The sequence below is a fragment of the Condylura cristata genome, unplaced genomic scaffold (genome assembly GCF_000260355.1).
Source record: "Condylura cristata isolate star-nosed mole 26May11 unplaced genomic scaffold, ConCri1.0 scaffold00020, whole genome shotgun sequence".
Taxonomy (NCBI): Eukaryota; Metazoa; Chordata; class Mammalia; order Eulipotyphla; family Talpidae; genus Condylura; species Condylura cristata.
Genome location: NW_004567121.1, coordinates 3,713,421 through 3,732,642, shown reverse-complemented (window position 1 = coordinate 3,732,642; position 19,222 = coordinate 3,713,421). Strand labels below are relative to the sequence as shown.

General features: G+C 38.2%; 2 protein-coding genes across 2 annotated transcripts in view; one reads left to right on the top strand and one right to left on the bottom strand.

Moving 5' to 3' along the window:
- Window positions 1–7,108, top strand: part of MGAT4A (mannosyl (alpha-1,3-)-glycoprotein beta-1,4-N-acetylglucosaminyltransferase, isozyme A) — a 59,987-nt gene extending 52,879 nt beyond the window's left edge. The window contains exons 13-15 of the mRNA XM_012727337.1: window positions 297–363; window positions 6,445–6,557; window positions 6,682–7,108. Of these exons, the coding sequence (XP_012582791.1) occupies window positions 297–363; window positions 6,445–6,557; window positions 6,682–6,708 (207 nt within the window). The 3' untranslated portion in view covers window positions 6,709–7,108. The remainder of the gene's footprint in view (window positions 1–296; window positions 364–6,444; window positions 6,558–6,681) is intronic.
- A 9,546-nt stretch (window positions 7,109–16,654) lies between these two features.
- The window catches only part of UNC50 (unc-50 homolog (C. elegans)), a 5,955-nt gene continuing 3,387 nt past the window's right edge, over window positions 16,655–19,222 (bottom strand). Inside the window, exons 4-6 of the mRNA XM_004686152.2 lie at window positions 18,439–18,578; window positions 18,253–18,354; window positions 16,655–16,969 (exon numbers count right to left, since the gene is read on the bottom strand). Of these exons, the coding sequence (XP_004686209.1) occupies window positions 16,833–16,969; window positions 18,253–18,354; window positions 18,439–18,578 (379 nt within the window). The 3' untranslated portion in view covers window positions 16,655–16,832. The remainder of the gene's footprint in view (window positions 16,970–18,252; window positions 18,355–18,438; window positions 18,579–19,222) is intronic.

The following is a 19,222-nucleotide window of genomic DNA, read 5'->3' as shown; positions in this document are numbered from 1 at the left end:
CTGTTTGTGAATGCATGTAGTGGAAAGTAGTGCTCTATTTAATTGATTCAAATTTAAAATCAGTTATAATAAAATCTTTCTCACCCCCCATATGGTGCATACAAACTCAGATGATGGTTACAAAAAAGAGTACTTGTATTGATGTGCTTTTTAAGGTTCAAGACTGAGATGGCATTTCTCTTTCAGCAATAGTTCTGCCACAGGCACCACTGTTATATTTACTAAGATATATGAACTAACTTTGCTTTGTTCTTAAAAGAAGTAATTGTAATATTAATGTTTTCATTCTATTTTAGCATGAAGGCTTGGAGATAAGCAAAGAAACCAAAGACAAACGATTAGAAGATGGTTATTTCAGAATAGGTAATACCTGCTTTAAACTTGTAAAATATCCTTTACTTTTCTGGACTTCAGATTCTGTGCAGATGTCCAACATTTTAAAGATGACAGTTAGCAACATACTCCAAATCTGGTTCTTGTATTTTAGTACTTCTGTTATTTCGACCAAAATAAGATTCCCGATAAAGAGTTCGTTTACTGGTTCTTCTTCCTCCTGTCAGTTATGTCATTGTTGATACTCAGTGTATCAGCTGGATCCACAGCCTCACCCTGGGTGACCTCAGCCACTCTCATTGGCTCAGCAGCCATGTACCAGAATCTGTGCCCCTGGCTCCCCTCCCCCACCCCGCCTTCAGATCTACTTTGATATGCTGCACCTGGCTGCCTGGAAGCCACATAGCCGCCTCTGAGCATCTGTAATGTGGACACCAATTTTTCGAGCTCCCTGTTCATCTAGCCCCCTAAGCTTGGGAGATAACCCTAGCACCCACAGGACCTGTGCATTAGCATGAAATATGTCTGCCTGTATCTGAACATACAGTCACCCTCTCATGGTGCTGTGGGCCTTCTGCCTGCTTCCAAATCAGTGAATGTTCATATATCTTCTCTAAATGAATGCTTTCCTTAGTGATAAGCTAGAGGGAATGTTACTAAGTCAATATTGCAGTTACACAGTACAGAGCAGTTTACATAGGATGAGTGATACTCAGTTGTGGCACAATAATTGTGCCATAGCCCTGACTAGTCGCAATGTAATTTTGGTAGGTGAGTTTAATTATTTCCATATTTGGGTTATATTTTATCTCACCTATAGAAATATACATAAAATTAGTATATATAGTATTATATATATATAGTATATTATATATAGTATTCTGATATTTATAACCCATATTGTCGACTATTTAATTGCTAAGAATATGTTCTAGTTTGTGCAACTTGCTTAGGCAATGGAGACTATGTTAAATAATCGCTGCAGAAATTTAAGGGTAAACATCAATTCATAGGTATTTGGAAGTAGAAGAGAACGAAAGGCTGTTCAAACTTGAAGTCTTGTGTAACAGAAGCATCAGCAACAAAGAGCAACTGATGTTTTCTTTCTAACATACAAAAGTTGCTTTCTCACAACTCTGCCTCAGTGGAAAGTTGTGTGAGAGACTTTGTGGATCTTCTTCCTAGCAGAACAACCATAACTGGTGAAAATTATTAAAAAAATATACAGGTGGAACAACATTGACTCTGAAAATCTAGGAAATTTCAGCAGGAACATTGAGTTTGGCCTGTGAGCTGTGAGACAGAGCCCTGCTGTCAGCGGGGCCTGGAACCAAGAACTCCAGGCCCTGGCTGGATCCCATTTGGGGTTCCCTGGTGTCTCCCCAGGAAAGCAGGTCATCTGCTGTGCTCCAGACAACTCCCCTTCTCCCGACCTCCCTCCCAGAGCAGGAGCTGTGGTGCAGGCTCTGTGGGTGAGCCTGGGTGCGTGGACTTGGTGGCCGTCAGCATGCCTGTGCCCACGCACAGGGCCGTGCAAGTCAGGAAACAAGGGGCTGCTCGCAGACGCCATGGCCGCCCGTGACCAGGCGTCACTCCCGTGGCCGCCCGTGACCAGGCGTCACTCCAGTAGAAGCCCAGGGCTGTGCTATGTGTAGTACAGACTTTCTCCGGGGGAATGACTTACTTGAAAAAGAGCTTAGGGAATTTCAGGCTTAAGGGCATTGTGGAAAAACAGTGGAGATTTTGGTAGTGAGCCATTAAGAGGAAACTGATAGCTGAATTCGAGCTAAAATTTAGCCCATCCGGAAGTTTGACACAGAGAACTGGGGGTAGAGATAGCCAATGAGAGCCTCTTCCGGTGGGAACCAGTCAAAGACTGGCCCTGCGAAGGGTCTGGATTGATTGGCTCAGACTGTGCCAGAGTGGAAGTAAGTAGAGAGTCTCAGCTGGTAGCCAGTGGACCCCCGATGGTTGAAGCTGGGGCTAGCGTAGACAGGCATGGCATGACAACTAAAGGCAGTCTTGCCAAAGAAATAGTCGTCCTCCCTCCTCTGGAGAACATGTTCTGAGATGCCCAGTGGATGCCTGAATATGCAGATAGTACCAGTCGCTGTACTGTTTTTTCCTATACATGCCCATTTATGATAAGGCATAATTTATAAATGAGACACAGCAAGAGATTAAAAATATTGACCAACAAAATATCTTAGTACCTTAATTGTACCTTAGTATTTTTGGACAGCTGTGGAACTATGGAGAGCAAAACTGTGGACAAGAGGGTATTGCAGTACCGACTTACTAGAAGGGTGGAGTTAGGAGAAGGCAGAGGAGTCTTCCACAGTGAATCCGGGGAGTGGAAGAAGGAAGGCAGGGCCACTGCTGCGGGTGTGGCGGCAGCGGGTCCGCAGAGGCATGGCCTGGGAGGCCCCTCTGCGCACCAGGATTTGCGGATTCCAGCCACTGTTCAGTCACCTCCTCTTCGTTATTCCCTTCTTTCCTGTCTTTTAGCACCCACCTACCAGCCACTGGGTAATGGATGAAAGTTAAATTTGCTTGGAAATACAATGCATGCATGTGGTACCAAATGCAGGTTTAAAGGGGTAAACATAAGTCTGCTCCCCTCTCTCCCCTCCTTCCCAGCACTTCTCGGGCAATTCCTAGCATGATTTGTGTTCTTCCAGAAATACTCACAAAAATGAGAATATATTCTTCAAGACGCAAACCGAAGTAACATACTTTACAGCCTTGCTCTGCATCTTGTTTCACTGAACAAAATGCTTATGTACTGGTGAAAGATGAACATTAAAAAATACATATTTCAGATGCGCAAAAAGAAACAAATAATAAAATGCAAACGCATGCATCTCTCTATCACTGAGGATTTGCCAGTTCAGTTGTTCTTCCCTAATATTATCTTCTCCCTTCTCCAAGGGGTGCCACTGTCCTGAATTTTGTGGCTACCATTGTCACACACAGCTGTTATTATATGTGTACACTATAGCCTCAAAAATACACCGTGTTATTTTGTTTGTTTTTAAATGTGACAGGGTAGGATTGTGCAGTTAGAGTTTCTTTTTTTGCCTGTTGACACATGAGATTCATCAGTGCGCATGCCTGTACTTGGCTCATTCTCACTGCCTTGTCCATTTCATGGATGGATGTATCACTGTTCTATTTAGTCATAAAATGTGTTTCCCTCTTTTTGCGATGATTTAGCAATGATGATTTGAATGCTTATGCACATGAATGCAAACGTACCAGTTTGCATTGAATGTTCTTTGAAGTGAAGTCTTCAACAGCATTACCATCAGCTTTACTTCTTTCTTTTTATTGAGTCTTTTATTTGACTTTAATATTCTCTTCTAATCTGTCATAGTTTAGGACAGGCTGTTTGCAATTTTTGCTGTAGGGTCTATGTGTTTCTTTTGTACATGTGAGAATATATTTACTGATAAAATTGCTAGATGAACATGCTTTCATGAGGCCACTTATGTAATTTAGTAATTATTTTTCTAATGACAAGAACTCATCAGGGGACATGAGTAACAGATACTTCATTTGTTAAAATGTTTCAGGTTGCACAGTGTTTTTCAGCCAAGTTCCCTAACTCAGTGTTCAATAATACTTTTTTGTAGCACTTACTCCAACTCTTTAATGAATTAAGTGTTTGTTGAGTACAGAAATAAGCTTGTAAGTTTGACATTTTACATGAAATTGAAAGCAAACCTTTTCTGGTCAAGTCTTCCATTTGAGTGACTCTGATCTTACTGCCAGCCTACTCAGTGCGCTGTTTGACTACCGCAGGCTGCCTCGCCGTTGGCACTGCAGTCAGCAGACGAGCCGCCGGCCCTAACTGGCCACTGCCTGCTCTACAGCTCATGAGCTAAGATCTCCTTAAAAGATACATATATATATTTTAAATAACCCTCAAAGTTGAAAAATAATACAATAAGGCCAACTCCGGCTAGTTTATGTTTTTTTTCTTGACATTCAATAAAAAGAATATCCCTGAAAAAAAAAAAGTTGTATACAATTTTTTGAAGAAAAAAAAAGATTTTTTTAAAATAGATATTTTTAAATGTTTGGAAAGAAGTTATTTTAAACAATAAACATGTAAAATTATATAAAACTCAAATTTCAATCTCAAATAAAATTCTCTTGGAAGATGGCCGTGCTCATTTGTTTATGTATTGTCTGTGAGCTTTACCGCCACCCCAGCAGAGATGAGTGAGTGGCAGGGATGGAGGGATGTTCGCTCTGCTTCCTGCTGCTGCCCCACAGCCTGCAAAGTCACAGTGAAGCACTGACAGTCCTCACTGTCAGTGCTCACTGCAGCGTCACACATACTATCTTACTGTGATATTTTAAGAAAGTGTCAGTGCTTTTTCATGTCAGGACAAGAGAAATGGACTTTGAATTCTGTGCTTTTTAACACAGCGGGATGTGGATTATTTTATAAGACTAGGTGCAGGGTTATTATAGTATCGTAGGCAGTGACACAGCAACTAAAGATACAATACATACTCTGCGCCAGGATGGCTTCTAACTCACAGGATAGGGAAGGCCAGAAACATTAAAAATGTAGCGTCTCACCACAGCAGAATTTCTTTTACAAAAAAAAAAAAAAAAAATCAAATGAGGCAGTAACTAAAGTGAGTTTCCAGGTGGCTCACGTGTGTCATGTGTTAGGCAAACACCAAACCGTTGACCAACAGTGAGTTAATGAATTGTGTTTAATTGTAGCAGTGGAAGATGTGTGCAGAGATAATAAACTTACTAAACCAGTAACAGTTTGAAGAGTAAAGGCTTTAGGAACGACATTAGTATTGAAAAGCAATCCAAATTATTTTGAGTACTTTTCCTTGACTCTTGATGAATTGACAGATACTTCCTAGTTATTATTTGGAGTCAAAGCCAAGTTTGAAGTGCCTGAAGAATTGTCCTCTGACTAGACTATGTGGAACAAATGTAGGCATGAATATAGTCAAAGACAGTTGAGGAAACAAATTCAGTACAACCTGAAGTGGAATCTGCTAAGAGGTGTTACAACAAAAGATGGTAAAGATATCTGGAGAAGGCTTAGCTGGATAAATTCACAAAGCTTGTGAAGATGTATGATGTTTAAAGCATAGAGTTAATCATTCATCAGAGATGCTGTACAGGAAACGGAATCTTTACTGAATCAGAAGTGTCAGCGTGAACTTGACTCACTGTCAGTGTGCCTCATCTTCACTACTTCTCAAAACTTTTGTTAGAAAAAAAAATTGGGCATAGAACATGCTACTTTTAATAAAAGTTGTTAGAGTCTTAGAGGAGAACTTTGGTTTGTTTTTTTTTTTTTTAAGATTTATTTATTCATACAGAATTGGTACAGGCCAGAGATGTAGGGGCAGTGAGAGGATTCACCAGAGACAGAGTGGGGAGCAGAACAGGCAGATCCACGAAGTACACTGCTGAGGGGAGCAGCGGGCGGGTCAGGAGGGGTCTGCCACGCCATGTGGTCACCTCCGGGGCAGGCGGGGATGGAACTCAGGTGGAAGTGACTTACGCTTCTTAGTGCTGTGCTTTAACCCGCTGCCACCAGGGAGGGCCTGAGGAGAACTTTTTTAGTTGCATTTGTAGTGGAGTTTTGTGTTGGAACTGTCTAGAGGAGGTGTCACTTAATTCTTTCTGGGTGACCTTAGAATGAATACCTTGATTAAGCTCCTGCAGAAAGCCAGCCACTGAATATATGTTTGATGAAAACATCAGCGGTTAAATTCAGTCACAGATTTCAAAGAGGGTAGACTTAGTGATGGTAGAGATTATATTTTGGCAAGGTTTGGGTAAATCATGTGTTGCTGAAGACCTATATGCTACAACGTTGTTGATTCAAGAGCAACTATGATTTTTGTTTTTTGAAATTCACTGTAAGAAAAAAGTACAGCTCTGCCTATTGTAGTAGGTTGCTTCTAATGTAAGCATTTACTACGTGAGCATTTGAAAAGCTAAATAAAAATAGAATAAATTCATCCAGGTCCTGTCTAAAAACATCCACTAGAAACATTTTGATGTTTTCCTTCCCTTCTTTCAGTGATATTTTATGTGCAAGTGTTGATTTTTATTTTGAAGGAAAATTTGAGAATGGTGTTGCAGAAGGAATGGTGGATCCCAGTCTAAATCCCATTTCAGTCTTTCGACTTTCAGTTATCCAGAATTCTGCTGTTTGGGCCATTCTCAATGAGGTAAGACAGTATATTAAATCAATGAAGCAGATACTATATTTTAATCAGTTTTATTTCATATTTAAGGCCTTTTTTGAAATTCAGAGTTGATAGCTTTATTGTACTTTTCATTCTTGTATTTCAGATTCATATTAAAAAAGTCACCACCTGATCATCTAAGAAACGAATACATTTTTCCTGTGAAGCGGTTAATGAAAGATCATTAAGCATGTACCTTTAAAAAAAAAAAAAAAAAAAAACTTGAACACTACCTCTTGTGAAATCTACTGTAGATAAGATGATTGTCATTTCCACTTGGAAAGTGAATCTCCCATGGATAATTGTATTTGTTCCAGCTGAAGCTGTCCTCCAATTTTAACTTGACTCAAACATTTTACAGTTATGACAGCCTGTTAATATGACTTGTACTATTTTGGTATTATACTAATACAAAAGAGTTGTACATATTGTTACATTCCTTAAATTTGAGAACAAATAATGTTAAATACATTTTATGAAGGGGGTACTTTTGAAGTTCATTTATTTTACTATTATATAGACCCTCTTTTATAGATTATCAGGGATTATATATATAAATATATAAATATACATAAAATGCTATGGAGTTAATTTATTAGAAACACCTAAGAAGTACATATTTTTGTGCAGTAAATTTTTGAATTGATAACTTTTTTTGAAAACCAGTTACCTTGCTTTTTTAAGTTCTTTCTATAATTTTCGTTGGAAATGCAAGCATTACAAATTAATGCCATTTTTCAAATGCACTGCCATTTAAGAATGATTCTAGGTTGATTTCCTAACTGAAGTACTTTTATACTCACAGTGATTATCAAAAAAATATTTTCAAAGGCATCTATCATTCCTTAAAGCCAAAATTTTAAAGACCAATGTCCTCCTTAAGGGTTATTTTACTATACTGTGTATGGTGTATGCCCACAAAAAAAAAAAAAAAAAAGAATTGGTCTACTAAATTTTAACTTGCAGGGGTGATGCATTCAACCCAAATGATCATAGACTTAATGCTTTTCCTCTGATATGTAAAATGACAAAATCTTCTTTCCTTTTTAATCTTCCTCTTTAAGCCATGAGTTAGATGCATTATCTCTTCTTGTTGATACTTTTGTATCTATTCAAATGAGTTCTGACAACATCTTTTATGGGTGATGCTAGTGTATTGGTTTAATTGTAATGGGCTTAATTTTAAAGAAAAATTGCTTTTTTGTGAAAAAATTGTAGCAGTTGTATGTTTATTCCAAAATGATTTATTCTATTGCATTATGAACTATAAGCAATTTACAAGCATTATGACTTACGGTCAAAGAATTTACTATTTTTAAACATGCAATTCCAAATGATATTACTATTATAAACAAAAATATTATAAACCTTAGCAATCAGTGACCTTTAGGACATATTTTACTTAAAAGAAATATGAACTATCAACATTGTTCCCAGCTAGTCTGCTTTGCTGTGCTGAGAACTCAGGTGTTTGGAGATTCCATGCCTTTGGCTTAGAAGAAAGTCACCCAGTTATCCAGTTTCCTGAACAAATGGCTTCCACTCAGCCTCATTTCCTGTGCCACGTTAGGAAGTGAAAACAGTTGGGAAACACTGATAGAGTCCACTTCCTTGCATTGCTCCATGTTAGAATAATTTTTAGTTACTTTTCATAATTAAAAAGTTGCATGTTGCCAGTAATGACTTTTATATTTCCAAGTTTAGTTAAAGGTTTTTACTGGGGTTACTTTCTAGTTTGCCCTTTATTCTCAAATGTCCTTGCGCCAGTACCTGTGGGCCAAAGATGGTTCATTTTTCATTTGTAAAGAATAAAATTCATTATAAACATACTAAATTACTGTTAAAATAACTAAGTCCCAAAAGGTAAAAATCTGGAGTGAGCTCAGAAGTTCCCTTGTTTCCCTGGTCCTGAATAGCCAGCTAGGATTTCAGGGAGATAGGCCACACACGAAAATCTCGGGAGGGAGTGGGTGGCAGCTTCTCACCATTGACTGGGACTTCTCAGACTTGAGACTGAATCTTACATAGCTAGCTTCTTCCTGTGTTCATTCTTAGTCTCTTCTCCCAGCTTAGATACCCATCTGCTCCTGAGAATGCTTTCACCCAAATCTTAGTGCTGTGCTTTAACCTGCTGTGCCACCAGGGAGGGCTCTCACCCAAGTCTTGCCCACTTGAACGTCAAGACACTTTGCGCCCCCTCCTGTGAATGTTAGCTGTGCCTCACAGCGCGTGGTGCCTGCAAATGGCCGACATCCAGGCAGTGTTTGCATGAGAGGACCAGCTCACACACTCCAACCCACATTCCATTCTTCTTAACTGTTTTTACCTACTGCCTTTGCCACATAATTTACTCATTCTCATCTATCTCGTTTTTGTCTGTGGATCTGTGAATGTGCATGCACCAGTGTACACCTGTAGTCTCACCCAACTTCACCTCCTGTGGGCAAGCCAGTAGCTCAGACTTCTGTCCTCTGCTGCACCAGATGCTTATATGGTCCCATCGCTGACTACCTGTTCTTTCCTCCAGTTCCCACTAGACTATTGGAAGCAACCATGCTTTCCTTAAGCAGCATAATTATAGTTATAGCCTATAGAGTTCTGTTAAGTAGTGAAGGATTAGGACAGGAGATTAGAGGTGAAGAATACCCAGAACTAAAAGTAAATACTTGACCTTTTGAGAGGACACTGAACCACTTGTACCAAAATAGCAAGTGGGAAAGTGTCGAATGATGGGATGAATTACACATTCTTATGGCGTGGCTTGGGCATTTGGTGTGCATTGTGCATTAGCTATTGAGATAGTGTATTGTATTGTTCTGTATGATAGCTACTAGACACATTGTGGCTATTTAAATTTACAGTAACAAAACCTTTAGCTTCTGTCACCCTAGCTATAGTTCAAGGCTCAATAGCATGTGACTAGAGACCACTGAATTGCATTACCATCATCACAGAAAATTCTATTGGACACTGTCAAGATTGCTAATATGAATATTTTAGAAGTAAGAAGAGTGACTTCTAGTAATGAGGTATTAAAGACAGAAATGCAGAATGTATCATAATGCAAATGATGATGAGTGTTTTGGGTGAGAAGGTTGAGGACCTATTTCCAGGAGTTTAAGAGCCAAGATTTCTAAGTTCTCCATACAAGTCTTATGCATTCTTCACAGCATGTACCGTACCATACATGTGGTAAAAAAAAACATGTTTGAGATTGTGTTTGCAAAGCTCTGGAAAAAGTAAATGCAAATGGATTACCTAGTATACAAGCTTAAAGACCCATGTACATTAATTCAACCATTGGAGAGGTCTTTGAACAAAGATAAAACTGTTCAATTCAGTACCTACACCAGTAAATAATTCAGTGACATTTCAAAAATCTTCATGTTATGAAGCTTGTTTTAAACTTGTCATAATGGAAAAAAAGTCTTACGACAGTTCTCTTTGGGAAGTTTGGTTATATGGAAACAGCATGTTTGGAGAGAGTGCTGTAATTAATAGCAGTGTATATTTGTAAAAGCCAGAAATTGAAGAATGACCCCCACAGTGACCTTGTATAGTATCTTAGCCCTTTGAATATTGGTGGAATGTGTGACTACAATCTATTAATTCTACTGTTACCCAGCCAGAGGAGATTGTCTGGTGGCAGCTATTCTAATCATGTGAGCCCTTAAAAAGCTGTTTTCTCAGACTGGTAACAGACATTAGAAATTCATAGCAAAAGGACTCAAGGCAGCTTTGCTGGTTTAAGATGGAGAAGGCCACATGAGAAGAAACACAGATGGCCTTAAGGAACTGAGAGAAGCCTCAACTGAAAGCCAAAGCCAGGGGAGCTGCCGTCTGTTGTCACAGGAACTGAAATCGGTCAACAACCTGGAAGAGCCTGCAAATAGATGCTCCAGCATATGAGCCTGTCCCTTCAACACCTTGGTTCTGCCTTGTGAGACCCTAAGCACAGAACAGACTGCCTGGAGTTTTGGCCTGCAGAGCTGTAAATTTGTGATTTGTTACAAGCAATAGAAAATGAGTACAATACTTAAAATAGGAAAAGGCTTCATCTTTAATGTCCTCTAGTATGTTGGCTATTTTCTGGTAAATGCATGAATAAAGTCTTACGTTAACAAATCATGTACCTGGGCCTCATCTAGGATTTTTCTGCCAGAGGTCTTAAATAGTATTTGTTGGATGTTTGCTGGCAGAAACTTGCAGCATCTTATTAGTGTTTCATAAAGGAATTGCTAGAACATGATTATAGGAGTAGGATCCAGTGTGTAAAGTCTTTTTTCCATTCAAGTTATTTATGCCAATTTTGCTTGCTCTAAACTTGTCAGTATATTAAGAATGGTGGAGAGTGCCATTTTGAATATATTACTAAATTTAGAGGAAAAAAAATCATCTGCCATTATGTAGGTTCTGGTAATCTACTCTGTACGGATTTACTTTCTTTAAAGCCCAAACTTGTGTAATCACAGATCAAATTTTATGTACCAAATTTCTGTACTTTGCAAATATTTTCCAAAATACCTGTCTGCTTCCAGGCTGTTACTTGCTAATGAATCTTAGTTTGTCCACTAATTTGTTTTTTTTACAATATTGCCATAGCGTTGAAGTAGAGTGACAATAAGAGGTTAAGTCTATGTCAGAAATTTGAGCCATAGTCATAGTGGAGTGTTCTAGGAGAACTGAAATGTCCAGTATCTTATAGGAAACATCCAGGCTATATAACAGTATTCATAGTGTGTGAAATTTAGTTTAACTTAGTTTTGAATTTTTAAATTACTAATCTTAACAGATATATGCCATGACTAGTATGCTTGCTTTATTTCTTTAATGTACATGGACATACAATGCTGTAAAGGCTACTCCCATAGCATTTTTTTAAAACAAGGATTCTGTTATATAACCATGTCAGTGCTCACATTTAAACACTCTGAAACAATACACTTCACCAGTTTGGGCACTAACTAGATCATTTTCGATGGAACAAAGAAGGAAGAGCTGGCACTCCAGAGTTGAGAATGTAGAAGACATTGCTTAAGAAAGTAAACTGAGTGGAGTGGAAAGTACTTTCTGCAAAGGATCATTCCTGCTGTTAACACTGAAGTAAATATGTAAAGACTAGTGGTGCTAAAATTGTTTTAAAAGTAGAATTGTTTTGTTGTGTGACATTTTAATATTCCTGGACATTAGGATGGCTAGCTTTTCATTTGCTCCCAATTGTTTCATGCTACTAGTATTCAGCAAATTGCCTGGAATCAAAGGCTTGGTACTTTAATTAGCATTCCATTATTTATTTCTAATGTTCACTTTGTGAAATTGGATGAAAAATACCTTTGAAGACATACATAGTCTCTGAGCCTTAAAGATGACTGATATGGACAGCACTATAAGATGTACTGCCAGCAGATTTGATACTGTGAAGACAGTTATGTTTCCCAAGAAAAGATGTGGATATCAGCTATTATAAAACAAATTTTACAATTATGTTTCATTTATGAAAGGAAAACAAAGTGGAGGGTTTTGTTTTGTTTTGTTTTTTGACACTTTCCTTTAGAAAGATTTTCACATTTGGGGATGTTTCTAGAAAGCACCCCTTAGAGAAGCTGCCTGAAGAATTATTCTTCCAGGTTGTACCAGGTTTTTATTCCTTCTTAAATGTACATATATTTCCTAACAATGTCTTCATTGGTTGAATGGATAATATCTGTAGTAATATTTTAGGGTACCTGTTGAATCAAAGGAAGATTTTCAAATTGCTGCTATAATTGAAAACCTAGTAACTGGTCCTGTTGATTGTGCCTTTCATCACTATTTCTGTGCCACAACCATTCATGTGTATTTGAAATAAAGACGTTTAAAAAACCATGTCGAATTCAAGATTGTTTCTAAAAGGTACAACTTTTTACTATTTTAACACTGATATAATAAAGTAGGAGTGAATTGTATATGTGAGTTTTTGAAAGTCTTTGAAGGAAAAAAAAAGCCTTACTGCTCATAATATCTAATATATGAGAAGCTCGCCACCTATATTTTCTTCTAGTTTTATGATTTCAGGTCTTAACATTCAAGGTGCCATCCTGGTTAGTATAGTGTTAAGTATCTCTACCTGTCAGGTCTTAACATTCACTTAATTCATTTTGAGTTAATTTTTGTGTATGGTGTAGTTTTTCCAACATGCTATACTGAATGCTGTCCTTTCCCTTGTATACTCTTGCCTTCTTTGTCATGCATAGTAGTTGACCATATATGTGTGGTTATTTTTCTGGGTGCAGTATTCTGTTCCACTGTTCTGTATATCAGTTTGTGGCAATACCATACTGTTGTGATTATTAGTTTTATAATACAGCTTGAAGTCAGGAAGCATCCCTCTAGATTTGGTTTTTTCAAGATTGTTTAGTGTATTTGGCAACTTCTGTAATTCCATACAATATTTCACTACTATTTCTATAAAAAATGCCACTGGAATTTTGGTAGAGATTGCATTGAATTTATATATTTGGGTAATTTGGATATTTAATAATATTCATGCAATGTATGAACACAGTATCTTTCCATTTCTTTATCTTTTTTTCAGATTCATGAGTATTATTTTTCACTGTACAGGTCTTTTCACCTCAGTTACATTTATTCCCGGATATTTTAATCTTTGAAGGTTATTGTAAAGGGAGTGTGTCATTTCCATTTCAGAAAAGACTCATTGATGTACAGAAATGTTAGATTTTTGTATATTGACTTTGTACCCTGCAGCTTTACTGAGTTAACAATTTTTATGGAATCTTGGGTTTTCCATATTTAAAATCATATCCTCTGTAAATAGTGACAGTTTACTTCTTTCAAATTTAGGTACATGTATTCTCTCTCCCCCTTGCCTAATTGCTCTGAAAAGGAATTCCAGTACTATTAAAAGTCAAGAGATAATAGGACAAAGCACTTTTATTGAGTCAAAAAATGTGCTGCAACTTGGGGATAATTGCAACAGGGCCCCTGAAAGGAAATAAAAAGGTAATAAGTTTTATGGAAACAAAAGAGGAAGATGAGGTAAGTGGTTCAATAAAGACTTACTTGGTGCTAACAAGTTTAAAGTGCTTTTGGCTATACATAATTGGTTACTAACTTATCCTCAAGCAAAAAGTCCATAATCCTTAAAATCACTGACCATTGCCTTATGGTTTCTTAAAACTATTGTGGTTTGGCAAAAGTCAAAGGACCAGTACTAGCAAAATGGTTTCTCTGTAAGAGCTGTTCTGGCTCCATTTACTAATTTATTTTGTGGTTGCATGCATTGCCAGAATAAATCCCCATTAATCATGGTGTATCATCCTTTTGTATTGTTGAATTTAGCCTGCTAATATGTATTGTTAAAAGATTTAATTATACATACAAGAATTGAGGTGTAGGCCAGAGCTGCCTGTGGGGTGAGAGGATTCACCAGAAACATTGGGGAGCAGAACAGGCAGATGTGGACTGAAATACACTCACTGCCCAGGAGCAGTGGGTAAGACAAATCTGTGCCATGTGGGTTAGCTCCCCAACCCACACCAAGCACTGGTGGTAGTTTCACAGTGCCAAGACTTAACACCCTGTGCCCTAGAAGGTCCCAGGTTTGCTATTTTTTGAGAATTTTTGCATCTGTTAAATGTACTGGCTTATAGTTTTTGTATGTTGTCCTTACTGGTTGTAGCATCAGGGTAATGTTGGTCTCATAGAATGACTTGGAAACATTCTCCTCAAGAGTCTTAAAATCCTTTGTATTTCAGCGATAACAGTTGTAATTGTTTCATTTCTAATATTTGTTCCCCCCCAACCCCCCACCCCTTGGGACTCTTGCCAAAAGTTTGTCAATTTTATCTTTTCAAAGAACCAGCTTAGTTTCACTGGCCTTTTTTGTTGCCTTGTTAATCTGTATTTCAGATTAATCTTTGATTTTTATTATTTCCTTCCTCCTGCTTACATTGGCTTTGTTGTTTGCTTCCTTTAAATGTAAAAGTTTTGTGTTTTTAATTTCATATATACTATATATACTTTACACCACTCTTCATTTTGTGCACTGTATGATTTCTCTCAGTAGTCCCCATAAAATTACCACCACCAACTCACCCGTGTCCCATCACCATAGGGACAAGCTTTAGCTGCATCCCATAGATAACTGGTATATTTTATTTCCATTTTTGCCACCATGTACGTTTTTACTTTTATTTCTTCATCAACTCCATGGCTATTCAGTAGCATGTGGCTCAATATCAATATTTCTGATATTTTTTTCCAAATTTTTTGGGTAATTTTCATACCATTGTGATTAGGAAAGCTTCTTGGTATGATTTTAATCTTAAATTGAGACTTGTGTTATGTCTTAATGCAATCTGTTCTGAAGAAAGTTCCATATGCACTTGAGAAGGATGTGTATCCAACTTTCGGGTGGAATGTTCTCTATAGCAGATCCTCCAATATTTTAAGATTGATGTCTCATGTGTCTCTGCGATCTTCATTTTTTAAAAATTCCCTTTATTTTTACTCCCTACTTGAGAGCCATCATTCTTGGTTCAAGCTCTGTGATCCATTCATTTTTTTCCCTAATGTACAAATAAGTATTTCTCACATCAGTTACTGTATGCTTCAGTTCTGTGACTCGTGTTTGGAACTTCTCTCTTCATTTAAATTGTGTTGTATGTACATTCTTCCAAGTTCAGCGACCATCTTTATCACAATTAGTTTGAATTCCTTAATGAAAATAAGCATACTACCGTACAAGGTCCTTTCCTGAGGTTTTTATCTTGTTCTTTAATTTGGCATGTATTTATGTTTTCTCATTTTGCCTGATTTTGTTTTTGTGTTGGGCAAAACAGCTGCTGCTTCGTTTTTAAAAAGTGGCCTTGTGTAGGCGTCAAATTGTTTTAACTTTGACCTAGTTTTTGGTTGTGTCAATTGCCTACAGGCAGCCTGGTTTATGCTTGAAAGATCCCTTATGAAGGTGTGCTGAGACATGTCAGTAAACTATGGGGAAGTGTTGCTTACCACCTCATTTCGGGCTGCTTGGAGGCCAGGCCCTTATCAGTCTTTAAGGTATGACAAACCGGTATGATCCGGTGGGGCTGCAGCTGTAAACCCTGCTGGCCTCCAGACCCAGTGATACGGAGGTGTCCTCTTGAAGTGAGCTTCATGAATTGGGATTCTAAAGAAGTATCTGGGAGATAATGGTGAGCTTCAGTGAGGCTAAGAACAAGCATAAATATAGCATCAACTGGTTCAAGTTCCAAGGTTCTTTGGATCAGTAAAACCTACTGTCTGACTTGGGGTATATGTAAGGGGTGTGGTGGTGGTAGGGCACACAGGTGAGTCTAACTCTACCATGATAGTAATATACTAAAATTGCACCTACCAGTTCTGGCTCAAGTAGAGGCCAATACCTGTGTCTACAGAGAAAGTGCCAGTAGACCCTTGAACTCCTGGCAGATGCTATTAAGAGTTGCTAATGAGTCTCCTGGTATGATTTAGGTTTTTTTCAAATTGCTATCTTTGCACTAGTGCCACTAAGGTGAGTCTGTGGTCCCATGTTCTTTCACAATTTTCTAAACTTCTGAAATTTTCAAATTAGGTGGTTTGTTTTTTGAGGCAGGGGCTGGGATAGTTGAGGAGTAAGAACTTTCGTCAAAAAAGTTTGGTTTGAGATCCCTCCAAATTGTAGATTGCTATGTCCAGGGTGGTATTTCTCTGCAGGACTACATCTCTGCTTCTCAACATGTGTTTGCATGGACTTTTGTCCCTTGTACAATAGCCTTATAGCTCATTCTCAGATCTTTTGTAGAGGAAACCATTCACATGTTTATTTGGTGTGTCCCATGCAGCACCTTGAAGCCACCTCAAGGAAGCTTTTGAAGTTTAGAATAGGGTCACTTGGCTCTGGCCTATATAAATGTATAAATACACCCGTTTAGAAATGGGAACTACGGATACCTTGTCAGTAACTTCTGCAGTGAGGTAAGGATAATTACCATGTTCCACAATAGCTACTTTAAAAAAACTTTTGTGTATCATTCTTATATAGGCAGTATAGGCAGTATTAGAATGAAGGAAATACATGCTTTAGTTTAAAAATATTTATTATAGAAATGTACATTTAGTTTAAGGAATGTCACTGTATATTTCCTCAAATTTGCAAGCTTTACACCTTCTATAATATCTACAATGTTTGTATATTTACAAGTTTTATAAGAAATCACTACTTCATCGATACTGTCGACAATTATAATGAAAGTCTCTTCATTTCACTCTGTACTTGTAGAAGGAGCAGAGTGTGTGGGTAAAGTTCCATCCTAGAGCTAGTGACAGTCCATAGAGTAGAATGAGAGGTGCAAATGGGTAGAGAAGAATTACTGTATTTTTCAAAACTGGCAATGCTGGAAAAGAAAGTTCATTTTTTTAAAGGACATACAACAAATGGACATTCGAAAGACAGCTCTTACTACAAGTTGGGGCCCAAAAGGAGCACCTACTTGATTCAGTCAGGTGATGCCTTATGCAGCTAGAACAGAATATTCTTACTATTCTGCTTTGTTGCTGCCTTCACATTCGTGGCTGAACAGAAACCAAAATGGGGGTTATTTCAGCACAAAGGCTGAGTGAGGAGCAAATCTAGGACTAAGTGGTTATTAAAGAATTTCCCCTAAGGCACCAGCTGGCCCAAGAAAAATACTTCGCTGTTTGGGATTTCCCAACTAGTACCCCAAGCTTCAGGGAGAACTGAAATTTTCAAATAACAAAATCTGTCCCTAAATATCCTGTTTCTTTCTTGCTCATTGCTTGCTTAGTGGTTCCCTACCCTGTGCAGTCTAACCTACTTTCCTACAAGGTAGGGGCCCCCAAACTGAGCTATACTCAGTGTTCTGAACTGTAGGAAGATACCAGGAGTGATAAAACGTCCACTGAGAAACCACACTGCAGTGTTCTAATCAAGGTTTAAGACAATTTCTCAACATATGTAAAAACTTGAGTGAACATATTACAAACACTTCCCCTGAACCAGAAAGGACAAACAAGGAATTAAGACAAAGTTAAGTGGTTTCTGGCAAAGTAGCTAAGGGGGTGAGGGTGGTAACAACCACTTAGCTGAACACACTTAACAGTGCACTGGAATGCTTTGTCTTCCCAGTAAGGCCCCACTCATTTAGGGACAAGGAGGCACTAAAAATATACTCATAGTCATAAGCTAACTATGTAATCGTGCTTAACAGCTGAAGAAAATTGCTAACAGAATTTCATGATAAATTTGCAAAAGTCCCAAGATCTTCTGTGATGCTTTTAAACTAAAGCTCACATAACTGAACCTACACATTGAACCTAACCCTTTGCACTCCAACCTACTTGTTAACCCAGAACCTGAATGCCTAGAAGAAACTGGTCCTGTATTTTGAGATAATTAATGGTTTAACATCTTGAAATTAAAAATTTTGTTATGAAATTTATAGATCTTCTATGCCTGTCTGTTGCACGATTATGGACAAAATGATCTGCTTGTTTACTCATCTGAAAAACGGAGATAAACCTAACCTATCATAATGAAGGTTAAGTGAACTAATACATTTAAATAAAACAAAAGCCAAACCAACCTTGGGACAGTGCATAAGGTAAATAACTAGTAGTATTAAAATAGGGTTTCCCATCTTAGTTTTCTTCTACTTACCACTGTATCCTAAGAAGGTTACATAGATATAATAGCCAATTGCAACCAACCATAAGGTATTTCCAAGTAAATATCCAATAAATGTGTCGGTTAAGATAACATCTGCCAAAGAGAGGCATACAATGAATCTCTTCAATGCTACAATGAAGTCTTCTGATAATATGCTGAGAAGTAACCTCTACTTACGGTTGATAAAAAAAAGCTGGATGAAATGCAGAATCACTAAGAGTGGGTAAAAAGCATTCAGGTGAACATCGAAGGCATAGCCCCACTCCACATCATAGTCTCTACTCTGCCGTTTCACTAAGTACTTGTTAGAGATGAACCTGAAAAGCAAAGTTAAAATTTATAATAAAACATTAATTCAGTAAACTGATGACTGCTCAAGTCGCAGGTAAACGAGTTTTATCTGTTTTGCCTTGATCTAGTGGGACCAGACTGATAGTAGATCTCAGGTTGGAGAAAAAGCAGGTTAAGGAAGAATACAAAGTTGAAAAGCAATATGGCCACCACAGGTTCTCCCTGACTTCACTCCCAAGTGAGTTCCCACCTTCACCTTCAGCCTCAGCCTGTTTGATCAGGAAACAGCACACGGGAAGGTTCAAGACCTACACTGAGCTAGACCATGCCACCTACCATTAAAGAGCAAATTCAGTGGCCTCACCTGAAAGCAATTCAGTATACAACAAAGGCGGATAGGCTGATTCCTGAAAGCAATTCAGTATACAACAAAGGCTGATAGGCTGATTCCTGATTCCGGTCCCCTGCTAGCACAGGCAAGGTAGTTAATGGCCCTACTGCGGAAAATAAAGGGCTGACTAGTGTAAACACAAAGCAGGGCCTCCCTGGTGGCTTAGGGGCTAGTCTCTGCGCTATCACCCTAAGGGCCTGAGTTCGATTCCCGGCCAGGGAGCTAGCCCACATCAGGCTACCACGGCGCAGTAGGCAGCTCGTGCTTCAGCCACTGCTC